The 14,942-nt window shown below is 43.5% G+C and overlaps 1 protein-coding gene across 4 annotated transcripts in view; it reads right to left on the reverse strand.

Annotated features, from left to right (window-relative positions):
- The window catches only part of LOC146185319 (venom metalloproteinase BumaMPs1-like), a 67,487-nt gene extending 53,277 nt beyond the window's left edge, over positions 1-14,210 (reverse strand). For 2 of the 4 annotated variants that reach the window (XR_014707986.1, XM_084606259.1), the window contains exons 1-2: positions 13,990-14,210; positions 1,792-1,964 (exon numbers count right to left, since the gene is read on the reverse strand). Coding sequence is in view for 2 of the 4 variants with exons in the window: in XM_084606259.1 (XP_084462385.1) it covers positions 1,792-1,964; positions 13,990-14,062 (246 nt within the window). In the remaining 2 variants the exon portion in view is untranslated. The remainder of the gene's footprint in view (positions 1-1,791; positions 1,965-13,989) is intronic. The other 2 variants (XM_084606260.1, XM_084606261.1) reach the window with 2 other exon arrangements.
- Positions 14,211-14,942: the final 732 nt, after the last annotated feature.

Here is a 14,942-nt window from a genome sequence, read left to right on the forward strand (position 1 = left end):
GAGTTATCTTTTCATTTGGATTGGTCCAAAACTCAACATTGAGGTGATTCATAATGATGAATGTAGCGCTTGAAAAAAGGAACAAAAAGAAGGCGGTGACGGTCAAAAAAATGATTTAATGTCTCCAGCTAACATTTGCTTGCAGAAAAGTTTTACGGTTTTAGCCGCTGGGACAATGACCTGTAATTAAACGCGTAAGTTGCCGTAGAGTGTCGAGTTGTGCTGATGAAACTGATAGATATGCATATTCGCATGCTAGTCCCTGCAATGTGTTACCAACTAGGATTTTCTGGGGTGCGCTTAAGTCTACTTAAGTTCAGTACTGTGGAAGAATTGCGAAGATCTGTCACATCGCCTAATGGATTCGACCGCTAGGGGACCTCACCCGCACTCGGCTAGATGGCGTACCCCTATTGAAAAAATTGTATGAGGCAACAACCTGACATTTTCTCACACAATCTCACTCAGTTCACATAAGAAATCACATACAAGTCACATATAATTGCATAAGGTCTCATAGTTTCTTGTACATTATCATAACTTATGTAAGATATTTTATGAGAATGATGCGCACCGTATGAGAGTCTATGCGATTAGATGAGATTTTATGAGGTTATTGCCCCGTAGAACTTTTGGTTTTTCAGTAGGGACGTGTATGGTGTGTTTGCCTAGGTTAACTGAAGGAGAGGCGTAAACTTCATGAAAATGACGATGTTAACGGCACAGCGCAAGAATGTTATAGTTGAAGTTGATGAAGACAACGATGTTTAATACTCAGCGAAGAGTGTGTTTCAGTTTTACATGAGGCGTAATCTGCTCTGCGATAGTGCACTGATCTCGGGCCTTATCCGAAACAGGTGATTTGTTCTTTCTGTCGTGGGTTAGAAACAGAGTCGCACAATGCCTATTTTTCTATTTACAGTTCACGTGGACACGCTCTATCCCCAATTCCCGTCCACATTCTCATGAAACAAGATATGTTTTCGCGATAAAATTGTTGCAGACTGGAGCAACAACCGTTGATGCTCCACTAATTACTAATGCCTAATTACTCCCTTATTACAAATCTACTCCACCTTAGGTATTCCCCTAAATACTCGATCAGCGACGTAGTAAACCGCTGCCTAATTCTACCCTTCTGCGCTGTTCACGAAACAGTTCAGCGTTACAGCTGATCGCTAGAGCGGCGTCAAAGGCTGCTGAGTGCCCGCTTTTCCGGCGCGAGAAAGCGGCGACCGGCATCCCAACACAATTATAATATCACTCACATATGCAACTCACATATTCAACTGTACGGAAACATTGTTCTTTGTCATAAAGGCCTTGTTTCGCTTACACGACATCACGTCTAAGACGATCACGTGCGACCAAGTTACCGGCGCGCTCCCTCTACCAGCGCTATGGCGATCTCCACCACGACCGTGTGAATTCAAAACAAGAACGACATCGTATTTCCAAACCAGTGTACTGCCGTATGCAGCAACCGCTCACATCGGAGGAGCTTCGAGACAACAGAAGTCGATAAGACGCATCTCCTGATGCTCATGATTCTGCTCAATGGGAATCGTCGCATTACACTGAAACAACAAAAGGCTGGGGATCGGCGCAGGATTATAGTTCTGCTACGGCAAGAACTTTTCTCCACGCTGCGCAATACTGAAGTACCAGATACAAGTACCTTAATAAATTACAGCTAAATACGTTGCGCAACAGCAATTACACATTATTTAATAATATCAGTGCAAAAACGAAAGAGTCTTAGCGTTAGGATTTTGAATCAGGCATCCTCACGTAATGAACGACTTCCTCATTTCCTTCAAATGTTGTGACATCCAGCACTCGCTGCAGTACGGACGCTTTCTTCAGCCTCAAAGTCTGATTGGCCCGGATGGAAACAGTCAACTCCCCATCGTCACTTCTCTCCTCTAGCACTTGAGGGAAAACAACAGCTGTCACGGGGCCCCCTGCATGATGGAAGCCAGAAAGTCGCACGGTCACAATCTAACCTCTTTTTATCCTTCAGCATCTTCTATACATCAGCGTGCGGGTTCATGTTCGTGCCGTGTACATGTGAGTGCGTGCATGCGTGTGTGTGTGTGTGTGTGTGTGTGTGTGTGTGTGTGTGTGTGTGTGTGTGTGTGTGTGTGTGTGTGTGTGTGTGTGTGTGTGTGTGTGTGTGTGTGTGTGTGTGTGTGTGTGTGTGTGTGTGTGTGTGTGTGTGTGTGTGTGTGTGTGTGTGTGTGTGTGTGTGTGTGTGTGTGTGTGTGTGTGTGTGTGTGTGTGTGTGTGTGTGTGTGTGTGTGTGTGTGTGTGTGTGTGTGTGTGTGTGTGTGTGTGTGTGTGTGTGTGTGTGTGTGTGTGTGTGTGTGTGTGTGTGTGTGTGTGTGTGTGTGTGTGTGTGTGTGTGTGTGTGTGTGTGTGTGTGTGTGTGTGTGTGTGTGTGCGTGCGTGCGTGCGTGCGTGCGTGCGTGCGTGCGTGTGTGTGTGTGTGTGTGTGTGTGTGTGTGTGTGTGTGTGTGTGTGTGTGTGTGTGTGTGTGTGTGTGTGTGTGTGTGTGTGTGTGTGTGTGTGTGTGTGTGTGTGTGTGTGTGTGTGTGTGTGTGTGTGTGTGTGCGTGCGTGCGTGCGTGCGTGCGTGCGTGCGTGCGTGCGTGCGTGCGTGCGTGCGTGCGTGCGTGCGTGCGTGCGCGAGGCCAGTACTGTCAAGAGGACACTTCGAATATATTGTCAATATATAAATATTCGTTCGAATAAAACACTATGCAAGTTTTTGTACCAAAATTCAGTGCCATCAAAGCATGCTGCAGTGCATTGCCATCGCCACTTTCTACTGAACTCTGAAAAGCGCCTCTGTTGCGCTGGAGTAATTTCAATTCATCGCGGCAGTAAGTGCTGTTGTTGGCCGATGCCTCTTCTCTCTGAACAGAGATCGTTTACCTACAGATAAGCTTCCGCTGATCGTCTAAGCTTTGGGCATTCGTTGCTCCCCTGGATCGATTCACTAAGCTTGTCGTGGGGAAATTATTGCTGTTTTTAATTATCGCATCAAATCAGATCAAATTTTATTTTCCTTTGCACAAAGTATACGGATGGAACAGCCGCAAAAAGCTACTGCTACCAGCAGCTGGATGAGGCGGCTGCCCCCACTCATTTAGCAGTACATATTAATGGTAGATTGTTCCGCTAACATCCTTAAACCCGATACTGAGATAGATGATGGACTCAGAAATACTTATTTCACAACGTCCTTATTGTGAGTGTCATATTACAGGGTGGTTGAAAATCTCTTACAGAGAAAATTTAATTTAGGGTACTATACAAGTTCAACGTTCTGCGCTCTTTCATGGTCTGCTTTTCGAAGCGAAAGCTTCACTACGTCAGATATTTAGAGCCGTCGGGTATGAACGGTTTTCAACTTGAGGGAGATTTAGAGGTCAAACTTCTGTGTTAAGCCTGGTGTTCGCCATGTGACTTTGAGGCATAGTCACGTATGTCCATTAAAGGCTTTCGACTTATTATTATTATTATTATTATTATTATTATTATTATTATTATTATTATTATTATTATTATTATTATTATTATTATTATTATTATTATTATTATTATTATTATTATTATTATTATTATTATTATTATTATTATTATTATTATTATTATTATTATTATTATTATTATTATGTACATTATTATGTACAAACTCCTTAATGGTCACATTACGTGCCCTCAGCCTCTGCACACTACATAAATGTGGTTTGTAATGTTTCATACATTGTCACACGTCGTTTTATTGTTTGTATCGTGAAAAGCTTCTCGGCCAGTGCTGTGTAAGCGCTTCTCCAGCGAGGCGTACATGCGCTGCTCGAGCGGCGTCTGAATGCTTCCCTTTGGAATAATTACTCAGATGAGCGAGCGAACTTTTATTGCTTTCTGGGCGCGCGTGATATTCTGCATAGCTTTCCATCTGTTACCTTTGCTGCATGCTTCAGTTACTGTGTAACATTATTCAGCATTAGCTGCATGAATTCGCTCGAGGAGTTGTTACTGACGGGTTGGCGCGTGAACGATAGCTTTACATGATTTACGAGGTTGTATTGAAAGAACTTCTTCAAAAGAAGTGTTGTTGATAAATGAAGCTGCCGAGACGGCGGTGATCTCCCGCCTGGGCGAGCCCGGCAGCATGCTGTGAATTGCTCCGTTAGCGTTCCTCAATTCTATTTCCTCTGCACGTATATAATACGTACGACTTAGATAAAGGGAAGCTGACTGGGTTCTAGTCCTTGACACGTACCGTTGGTAAAAGCCGCTGTCTGTGCTCTTTCGACAGAGGCTCCTGAACCCCAAGTTCCTAACTGGACAGGGCCGCGTGCCAACCACATTGGCTGATTTATTATGTCAATATTGTTATTTTGAAGACAAGCCCATACCACGTGGTATAAGTTTGCCTTCTGTCCACAAATTCACACTGCGCTAGGGCTGTGAAGCGTAGCTGGATTACTAAATGACATAGTTTGGGGCCTTCAAGGGGACCATTTTGATTTACTAAGACCGTTAGCTGGCTTCTGGAGTGTCGGCATTCGAAACCAATCCACCACACTCGTTGCGTGGATGACATAGTCATATGGGCATCACAGGGCAACATGGGACAGATGGAGAATGCCCTACACTACTGTTCAAAATAACACAGAAGAATCTGGACTAAGCTGTTCACCGGACATTTCGAAGCTCCTCGTATGACGTGGGAAGGGGGATAGTGCACCACTGGAAATATCGGTCCACAATAGATTTATTGCTTTGTTGAAGATTTGGAAATTTGGGCTGTTTATTAAGACCAAGGCGAGGACTTAGCAGCGGTCACTAAGCGAAGAAATGTACGCGAACACGTCTTCCGTATGATATCTCGGATCATAACCAACAATAATGTTATGCAAGAAAATGATACTCTTAGGCGTATACATACATTTATCTGCAGGACAGTTTACGTGACCCCCTACATTTGCGTCAAGAAAATCAACCTAAACCACCTTTAGGTTATCATTCGAACTGTTTATAAGAAGGCACTAAGACTACCCATGAAAAGGTCTACGGAGCGTCCGCTACAATGGGGATACACAATACGGCTCATGAATTTATTAGCACCCATCTTACAATCCACGTAATGCGACCGGCCACAACCAAGACGGGCCGCAGTGTTTTGAAATATTTAAACATTTGATTTCCGCAACACTTGGCTGGGAGGCAATGTATACCTAAAACATTGAACTGCAATTACGCCTCCGCTTCCCAAAGACCTGTACACAGAGCATCAAGACGTTAAACGAGTGGTGAGGAGCAAAGTGAAAGAGGGCTCTTCAACAGCAGAAAGTCTTCTGCGTGGATCCTGCGGATTCTGTAGAGGGGATAATCCGCAATCTCAGTGGGGCATTAAACACAGGTCGTGGACGAGCTTTCAGTTCGTAACGGGGAAACACTACCTTTGGAGGAAGTGGCGATAGTTTAGCCACTACGCACTCCGATTTGAAATACGTTGTTACAGGTTCTCATGCGGACTATACAAACTATATGCGTGGAACGATCACGCCGCCCGCCTGCAAAGCTCTGACTCAATGTAGTATTTCAGCTGCATAGAAGGAGCTGATATGGGCACCAGGTGACCAGGAAGTTGAAGGAAAAGAGCGCGCGCATGTTTCCGCCCGAGCTATTCTTCCGCGAAATTCTTTCAAGTCCTCCCTCTTAATTTATTACCAATACTACTCGCACGTTCAAGCCTTCACGGGACCCGGCCGCAGTTACATCTTACTCACGCGACGCTGTGACGTCACACCTCACGTGACACACGGGCTGGCAGGAGCTGCCAACTTGGGTCTCTCGTTTCACATGGGACGGTTATGTCAGAATCAGCCTGCTAGGACCCTGGCACTCACATTATCCCTATAGGCCACTTAAGCGCGTTCATATGGGTTGGTTAAAGCGGGGCTTTATATGTGGGCTGAGGACGACGAAAAAGAGAAGAAGAAGAACGCTCGGTCACCCGCAGCTAATGTTTCCGCTCAATATATGGTTCAGCAGCGCTGACCGCTTGTAATTTTTTTTTATTCTCCGCCTCTCTGTTAACATATTCAAGAGTGTTGCAGCACTCGTATACGTGTGGGAGAAAATGGCTTTAATAAAATGGAAGTGGCTGTCTCACTTGTGAGTGTAAGTGGGATGCGATGAAGAAAGAAATTAAAAATTAGGAGGACGTTTAAGCTTTGCCTTAAGGGCACATGTCGTAGCGCCTTTAAAATCACCTTTTTGTTCCGGGAGATTTTTTGTAATAATAATAATAATAATAATAATAATAATAATAATAATAATAATAATAATAATAATAATAATAATAATAATAATAATAATAATAATAATAAAAATAATAATAATAATATTAATAATAATAATAATAATAATAATAATAATAATAATAATAATAATAATAATAATAATAATAATAATAATAATAATAATAATAATCAATCAATCAATCAATCAATCTTTATTTAATGTGCGCAGGAACAACCATGTGGTCTTTGTGCTGCAGCACAAGTAAAAAAAAAATGAAAAAGCACAAACATGTTTACACACACAGAGAGAACACAAAAAAAAAGAAATAAATAATACATGAAATGAAACTGAGACGAAAAGTATCACGGAATTAAGCAAACAATGAGTATCATCACTTATATACACAGTGAGAGAATTTTTTAGCACACCAGGAAATAAAGAAAAAAAAAAGAACGGTAGGTAGAAGAGGAAAAAAAAAAAAACAGATGACTGACATTGATTATAGTAATATAGAAATATACATAAAATAAACAACCATTCCAGGCGCAACAAGTGCATGGTACTTAAAACACAGGCTAGAAATACAGAATAATACAATAAAGAAGTAAAATTGAACAAGGGACAGTAAGATTCGAATATAAAGTTTAAAGTTGAAATATAAGCAAGAAACGGATAAAAAGTAGTTCAAGATACAGACAGCATTGAACAGGAGAAAAAGCAAAAAGTGAAGTAAATACAATTTAAGGCTAGAAAGTGGGAGTTATATGTGATAAAGTACTATTTAGAATACAACGCTACGAACATCCAATGTAAATGAACAGAGCGAGTTTTGGAAGATGTCAAGGTGAGGACAAAAAGAGTTAAATAACCACTGCATCCTGTCCAGAGGGGAGTGGGAATGAAGAGGAGAAACCTGAAATGGTCTGAATTCCCTCATGCTCTTTCGCGGAACGCGCAGTAGGATGTACTCTAAGAGCTGAGGGCACATAATGTGGCCATGAAGGAGTTTGTACAGAAATATGATATCAAGTCTGATACGACGGCAGTGAAGGGAAGGAAGATTCAGTTGGGCGCTCCTGGTGGAGCGAGAGGGGGAAGTTGCAAAAGGAAAGCGATAATGAAATATCCGTAAAAATTTTTTTGTACTCTGTCAACCTTGTCCAAGTTCGATTTGCAAGTGCCATTCCAAACAACCGACGCATACTCCAAGACCGGGAGGCATATGGACAGGTACAGTTTTAGGAACGGAAGTGGAGTATGGAACTCTCTCGAAAGTCTGCAAACGAATCCGAGTGTGCGCATAGCCCGCTGAGCAATGCGTTTAGTGTGAGAGGAGAAGCTGAGGGTGCGGTCAAAAAGTACACCAAGGTCATTAATTTCATCAACCCTATCCAACAGCACAGAATTGACAGAATAATGGTAGAGAAAGCTATGTGTTTTACGAGTAAACGACACAACCCTAGTTTTGGAAGAATTGAGGGTAAGTCGATTCATCGCACACCAATCAGAAAAAGCAGATATGTCCGATTGCAACAACACGCAATCTTGAAAAGAATGTATTACCTTGAATATTTTTATATCATCAGCATAAAGAAGAAACGAGGAGTTCTTTATCGCCGAGGAAACATCATTAATAAAAACGGAGAAGAGAAGCGGGCCTAGTACTGAACCTTGAGGAACTCCACTCGTTGCAGGGTAAACGAAAGAAGTCTGTCCATTGACACTGACAAAGCAGAAGCGATCAAGGAGATAGTTGCGTAGGAGGGCTACGAGAGAGACTTCAACGCCAGAGAGTAGAAGTTTTTCAAGAAGTAGTGAGTGAGTAACAACGTCGAAAGCTTTGCTCATATCACAGTACACAGTGTCAACCTGACCCCTCTGAAGGACTGCTGCAGAGGCATACGTCATAAACGTGACTAGGTTGGTGGAAGTAGAGCGACCCGACATGAAGCCATGTTGATTCGGTACTATGATATGTTTGAGATGGAAGGAAAGTACGCTGTGCAAAGCTAATTCGAAAAGCTTAGAGGTTGCACATAGAAGAGAAATCGGACGATAATTGGAAACATCAGTTTTGTTTCCAGACTTGAAGACAGGAAACACGCGTGCCATTTTCCACTCGCGAGGAAAGGCAGCATTTTTTAAACAGTTATTAAATATGGCAGTCAGTACTGGTACGAAGATATAACTGAAGGCTTTTATTATGGCAGCTGGAATGCCATCAGGTCCAGGAGACAAAGATGGTCTCAGACGCTTAAGACTCTCAGTTATCAACTCCTCGTCAAAGAGAATGGAATTAGATAGTGCACCAGATGGGAGGCAAACGGAATCACAATGTGGATGTTTGTAAACGGAGGAAAAATGTTGTGCAAAACTGTCGGCAACATCCCGTATTTCCGAACCCTGAGAGTCAACTAAGCTGATACTTAAATCTGATTTAATGGAACGCTTGCGAACGTAACGCCAGAACTGACTAGGACGATTTGAGGCATACCTCTCTAAAGACTCAAGATAGGAGTCGTAGTCCCGCTTGTATAAGCGTTTGCAAAGAGAACGCACACGGCGAAACTCATGTGCCCAATTGTGAAACCCAGGGCGTTTCGCTTTACGATGGGCCCGTTCCTTGAGCTTTAACGCCGTTATTAGTTCCCTTGAAAACCAGGAAGGGAACTTCCTACGCGTAGGAGTATGCAAAGGTATGTACCGACGCATACCATCAAGAACTATTTCTGTAAAGCGACTGACTTGTCCATCTGAATCATTAATGTCATTTAAAAGGGACCAGTCGACGGAAGAGAAGAAATTGAAAAGACCGACATAATCACCACGTGCATACGCGAAACGGGGCGAATTCCCCACCCGATCTGAGTTAGTAGAAGGTGAGGCAGAGACAGCAGTAGTAACTAGAAGCGGAGGGTGAAATTTGTCACAGCGAGTCAGCGGTATGTCCGAACTCGAGACTCGAACACTTTCAAAATTCGATAGACAGATGTCAAGAATATTACCGCAACAGTTTTCAATGAAATTGTGTTGCTGCAAAGAGTTAAAGGCTATGAAATCAAGTAGAGAGTTACACTTACTTAATATGTAATGATTGTTGTGAGAAGAAATAAGTGAGTTCCAGTTGATACCAGGAGTATTAAAATCACCTAAAATAAGAAGTTTGTGTTTGCTATGACGGGTTATAACATGTTCGATTGAGAGCAGAACATCATCATAGGCTGAAGGAGGTAGATTCGGAGGAATGTAGAAAGCTGCAAGTAAAAGTTTTTCATGTCGATTTAAAGTGAGCTCGAGCCACACACATTCTTCAACAGTTTCCAGATCGGAACGTCGAACACACTTCACAAAACTGTCAATAGCAATGAGCACTCCACCTCCTCTTGATTTGGGACCTGTTTCAGGGCGGTCGCTACGAAAAACAGAGTAATTATTTGGAAAGAAATCATTGGAAGGAATATCACTTGACAGCCAGGTTTCAGTAACTACAACAGCGGTATAACAAGAGGACAAGACGCTAGAAAAAAATTCTGATCCCTTAGTCCGAAGACCTCGGGCGTTTTGATAATAGATATCCAAATTAGGGGCCACTGCAATTTTGCGTCAGTTCAGAGGGATGAAGCATATCGTCGTAAAGCTTCCCACGAAAGTCCTTGTATATGCAACCCATCGGCCACATCGAAGGCTCAACAAGCTTACTGTAGGATTCTTCATCAACTTCAATATGGAAGGACGAGTAGGAGTCGTACCTTGTTTTCAGCTGCCGGCAGGAAATGGGAGTAATATTCACTGATTTTAGATGGTTGGTAAGGTCTACCGATGTAGTATCGGGACTGAGTTTAGAGACGAAAATAGTCTTCGGACGCTTCTTTTGGTAAATGGCAACGTTCAGGACAGATGAGCTCGATGCGCCAGTAATGGCTCGACTTCGGTGCTTCTTCATCTCACTGGGTAAGTCAACCGCACGGCGAGGAGCAGAGGCAGAAGATGAACAGGGAATATCTCCAGGAGTCATCCCTCGATGAAGAGCGGCGGAGTAGTCCACAGATGGCTGCTCCTCACGGGTAGGATTGCCCACGGAGACAACGAGAGGACGCTCGACGAGAGGACGCTCACACTGCGAAGCAGCGCACCGCACAAGCTCCTGGCGTAGGCCGCGAACATCGGCACGTAAAGAGGCGATAACCTCGGCTTGTTGTACGAAAGCCCGCGAGTTCTCTACACGAAGGCGCTCGTTCTCTTCCCGTAGCTGGGCAACCTCATCGCTCAGAAAAGAGATTCCCTCAAGCGCGTCGAGGAGGAGAGCCCGTAGCGAGGCAAACTCACCGCCATGTTCGCCGGTCGCGGCTGAAGGGGGAAAACCGGTCGGGTGGCTGGGCAGGAGCGGGGCACCAGGGACTCTAGCACCACCGTCGCTAAGACTAACACCGTCAGACGACGACGACGCACACAAATTACATAAGAATGGCCGAGAGCCGGACTTCAGAAGTTGCAGCTCGTCATCCGCCCAGGTGACGCACTTCGTGTGAACACGTTTCGCACAGTCGGCACATCGTAAAAACTGCTGCTTGCCAAAAAACGGGCGGGAGCACAGCGCACATGCGTCCTTACTGGGCAATAATAATAATAATAATAATAATAATAATAATAATAATAATAATAATAATAATAATAATAATAATATTTCTTTGACAGGAAAACATTCTATTTGTCACACGTTCTTGGGACACAGGACCTGCGCTGTAAGGAAAGGGAGGAAGGTGAAAGAGAAATCGGAAAAAGAGAAATAGGTGTTACAGTGGACTTCAGAAAAATTTCAACCACCTGAGAATCTTCAACGTGCACTGACATCGCAAATTTAGGATCACTAGGGGGTAGAAATTAGTGTTATGCATGAAGAGAGTAAACGGGAGGAGATACATAGTCTTCGCGGTCTTTGTCTGGGCGTCTACGTTGGAACGAACTTGTCGGATCATTTTGTTTCGTTCTGTGAGAGGAGGTCTTGGACTGATTCATTCCTTTTTACGACAGGTGGTATCTAGGTTTCTATTTTTGCGCGATCAAAGTGATCCATTTTTGCGAATGGTAATACAAGTCAGGCTACGGGAAGTGTTACCTCACTTTGTTGTGTAGACGTATGAAGCAAGAACTACAAGTGTTCAAGATTTCTTGCACAAGGTTGTATCAACTACGGGAAGTGTTACCTCACTTTGTTGTGTAGACGTATGAAGCAAGAACTACAAGTGTTCAAGATTTCTTGCACAAGGTTGTATCAGCTTCCCAGATTTTAAAAGCTTGGATTGATTTGGAATATCTGTCTAGTGTTCCAAGAAGAAAACTTTACAAAGATGTATGCTATGTGCTAATACTGGTACCCCTGTATCGTTCCATATACGGCGCAGTTCCAGGAGGTGACGTCTTAACTTCAGCGAAAACCTCCTTCCTCCAGCTTCATACTAAAGCGTTTTCCGTTAAGCTCTGACTGGAAGAAAGGAAGATTTTTGTACCATGGACTACGAATTGCTTGATTTTCTGTAAGCCTGAAACAACAGAGCCCATCTTTCTGAAATGTTGGTATGCAGTATTTTCATGAGCTATATTGCAGAGAACTCTAAGAAAATATCTCCCTTTAACGCCTTTTGGTATCCATTTTTTGTCAGTACATGAACCAGGTGCGGTGCCGTATCATGTTGGTCTGTATGCACACTGTATGGAAGACGAAGATGGCAGTTCGTAATTAAGATATGAAGTCAGGCCTGCTAGGTAGTATTCATTGAGCATATTGTGTACTTTCATAATGCGTTGAAATCACTGTGCCCCCAGACTGGTTACCAACGTTTGACCAGCTGGCTTCCCTCGAAGAATTTTGATCATAATACATGAGTCTTTGTGCAGAATTTTATCTTTTATTACCAGTGTGTCTGTTAAGTTCCAAAACGGAAATGTGCCTTGTCTTCTTGTTCTGTACTGATGTGACAAATAATAAAGAAAACAAACTCCGTAGCCATTGGTTTGGCTTTGGAGGAAAGCAAGGCGCAGTATCCCTCACACTTTTGGGGGGTCACCTGCATTTAGAACGGCATATATTTGACGGTACATATGTCGGTCGGTTCGAATTTCGGTCGCAAACTGACCTCGAACTCTTCCTTTAATGGAGGTTAAATGAGAAGCGAAATGGTATGATCCTACTTGACGCTGTACAAAAATGGTTGCGTTGCCATTTTGATACGAAATTACTTATACTCGTTTCCTCTTGACACCGCATGCTGCCATCAGCCACTTTTAGCGTGGACGAGCTGTATACGCTATCGCGTGAAAACTGAGAAAGAACTAGGTAATTTGTAGGAGATTTCGAATTAATGCGGAGCATCTGGGTTTTCTATTCACAGTACTATTCACAGCTTGTTTAGAAGAAGTATTCAGAGACTTGGAATGGGAGCAGTTAGGGATAAGGCTAGATGGAGAATACCTCAATAATCTGCGATTTGCTGATGACATTGCCTTGCTAAGCAACTCGGGTGATGAACTGCAAATAATGATTGATGACCTAGACAGGAAAAGTAGAAAGGTAGGCTTGAAAATCAATATGCAGAAGACTAAGGTAATGTTCAACAGCCTCGGGAAGGAACAGCAGTTTACATTAGGTAGCGAAATACTGGAATTAGTAGGCGAATATGTCTACTTAGGACAGGTAGTAACCACAGATCTGGACCATGAAAAAGAAATAACAAGAGGAATAAGATTGGGATGGAGCGCATTTGGCAAGCACTCGCAGATTATGACTAGCAGCTTACCGGTATCCCTCAAGAGGAAAGTATACAACAGTTGCATCTTGCCTGTACTCACCTATGGGCTGAAACGTGGAGGCTAATCAAGAGAGTTCTACTTAAGTTGAGGACAACCCAGAGGGCTATGGAACGAAAAATGGTAGGGGTAACATTAAGAGATAGAAAGCGTGCAGAGTGGGTCAGAGAAATAACTCAAGTTACCGACATTCTAGTGGAAATTAAGAAGAAGAAATGGACATGGGCAGGACATGTAGTGCGAAGAGAGGATAACCGATGGTCGCTGAGGGTGACAAACTGGATTCCAAGGGAAGGAAAGCGTAGCAGGGGGCGGCAGAAAGTTAGGTGGGCGGATGAGATTAAGAAGTTCGCAGGGGTCAAGTGGATGCAGCTAGCACAGAACCGGGTTAAGTGGAGAAATATGGGAGAGGCCTTCGCCCTGCAGTGGGTATAATCAGGCGGATGATGATGATGATCTGGGTTTTTACTGCATGGCCGTGATCGCATTTCTCACAGTTGCAAACACGTGCCGGTCGAGGAAGCGGTGAGAGCTTGTGGCCAAGCTCAACGTTCCACCAGTGTGTGCAGCGCGTGTTTGTGTCACCTCCTCTCCTTCGGCTGGTAAAGAGCCCTGGTCTCGCGAGTCACCACACGCAGAACAAAAAGCGGTGAACGAAGCTGAATGCTCTAATGCTCGCTAATAGAGTGGCTTATGATAAAGGCTCCGGAAGGCTCCATTGTGTCTGCCGCCAGCTATGAGCGGTGTTACAGTGCAAGTCATGCCTGCATCTACTCTTGAGGACAAACAAAATTCTCTCCGTTCTTTACCGAATTGTTTAACTTACACTGCAAGAAAAAAACACTGTAAAAGGACAGACACTTACCCTGCGGATAGCATTCAAAGAGTGTGCCGTATGCAATTAGGTATAGAATTGCTGTTTCTGTTCTCCATCGCATGTTCTAAAACTGTGACAAAGAGTCCTATTCCTATTTCTGATCAGTGTCGTTTTGAGGCAAGTGAGAGAATGCTAAACAAACCCAAGCAGCAGCTGAATGCCACGAATATGTCCAAGTGCTCTTGGCCGTGTTTCGCATTTTGTTATTTCAGTCGTTAAGTAAACGCGCTTTCGAACTATACTGCATCTAGAAAGTTGTCCGCAGTGGACTGGGATCTACGAGCGCGAGACGACTGCTTCCAGAGCTGTTTAAAACAGCTGGTTTGTGAAAGTCATTACTTGGCGCTCATAGCTTGCACTCTACTGCGGGCAACTTCTTGGGTAGAGCACAGAGAGATAAGGAAATGTCAGCAAAGAATAGGCCATTGTCAACTTGCACTTGATATTGGATAATTACGTATCCAAAGCTTTCAACGTCACTCAACTTAACTTTAACTCTATGCGAACAAAAACAGCAAGAAAAGTTGTGTGAACAGAACTGACGATGGGAGGCAGTCGCGTGCCTTGCCAAGTATCCAACAGTGACAGGCGATCCATCGCACGCACCACAGAAGGAGAAAAAAAGTTTGACGCATTTTATGTATAAATTCCTTTCTTGAAAACGGGTATGGTGTAAATTAGCAACATGTTGATGCATACTAATGCATCTTTAAAGAGCTAGCAGCGCTTTTCTCCAGGACAGCAGCTTGAACAAGTTGGCTATCCATTTGTGGCAAAACAGCGCGAAACAACGGTACAAGGACAAGCGCTGCCGTTGTCCCACGCTGTTTTGCCACAAACGCATTACTCGATGCGAACCGTCGTTCAGACGGTGCTAACATCTTCTTAATAGCAGAAAAACGAAGCGCAATTGTTTTATGAGGCAAAGCTTTCGGAACGAA

Source organism: Amblyomma maculatum, chromosome 6, assembly GCF_055883805.1.
Source record: "Amblyomma maculatum isolate TAMU_Amacu chromosome 6, ASM5588380v1, whole genome shotgun sequence".
Taxonomy (NCBI): domain Eukaryota; kingdom Metazoa; phylum Arthropoda; class Arachnida; order Ixodida; family Ixodidae; genus Amblyomma; species Amblyomma maculatum.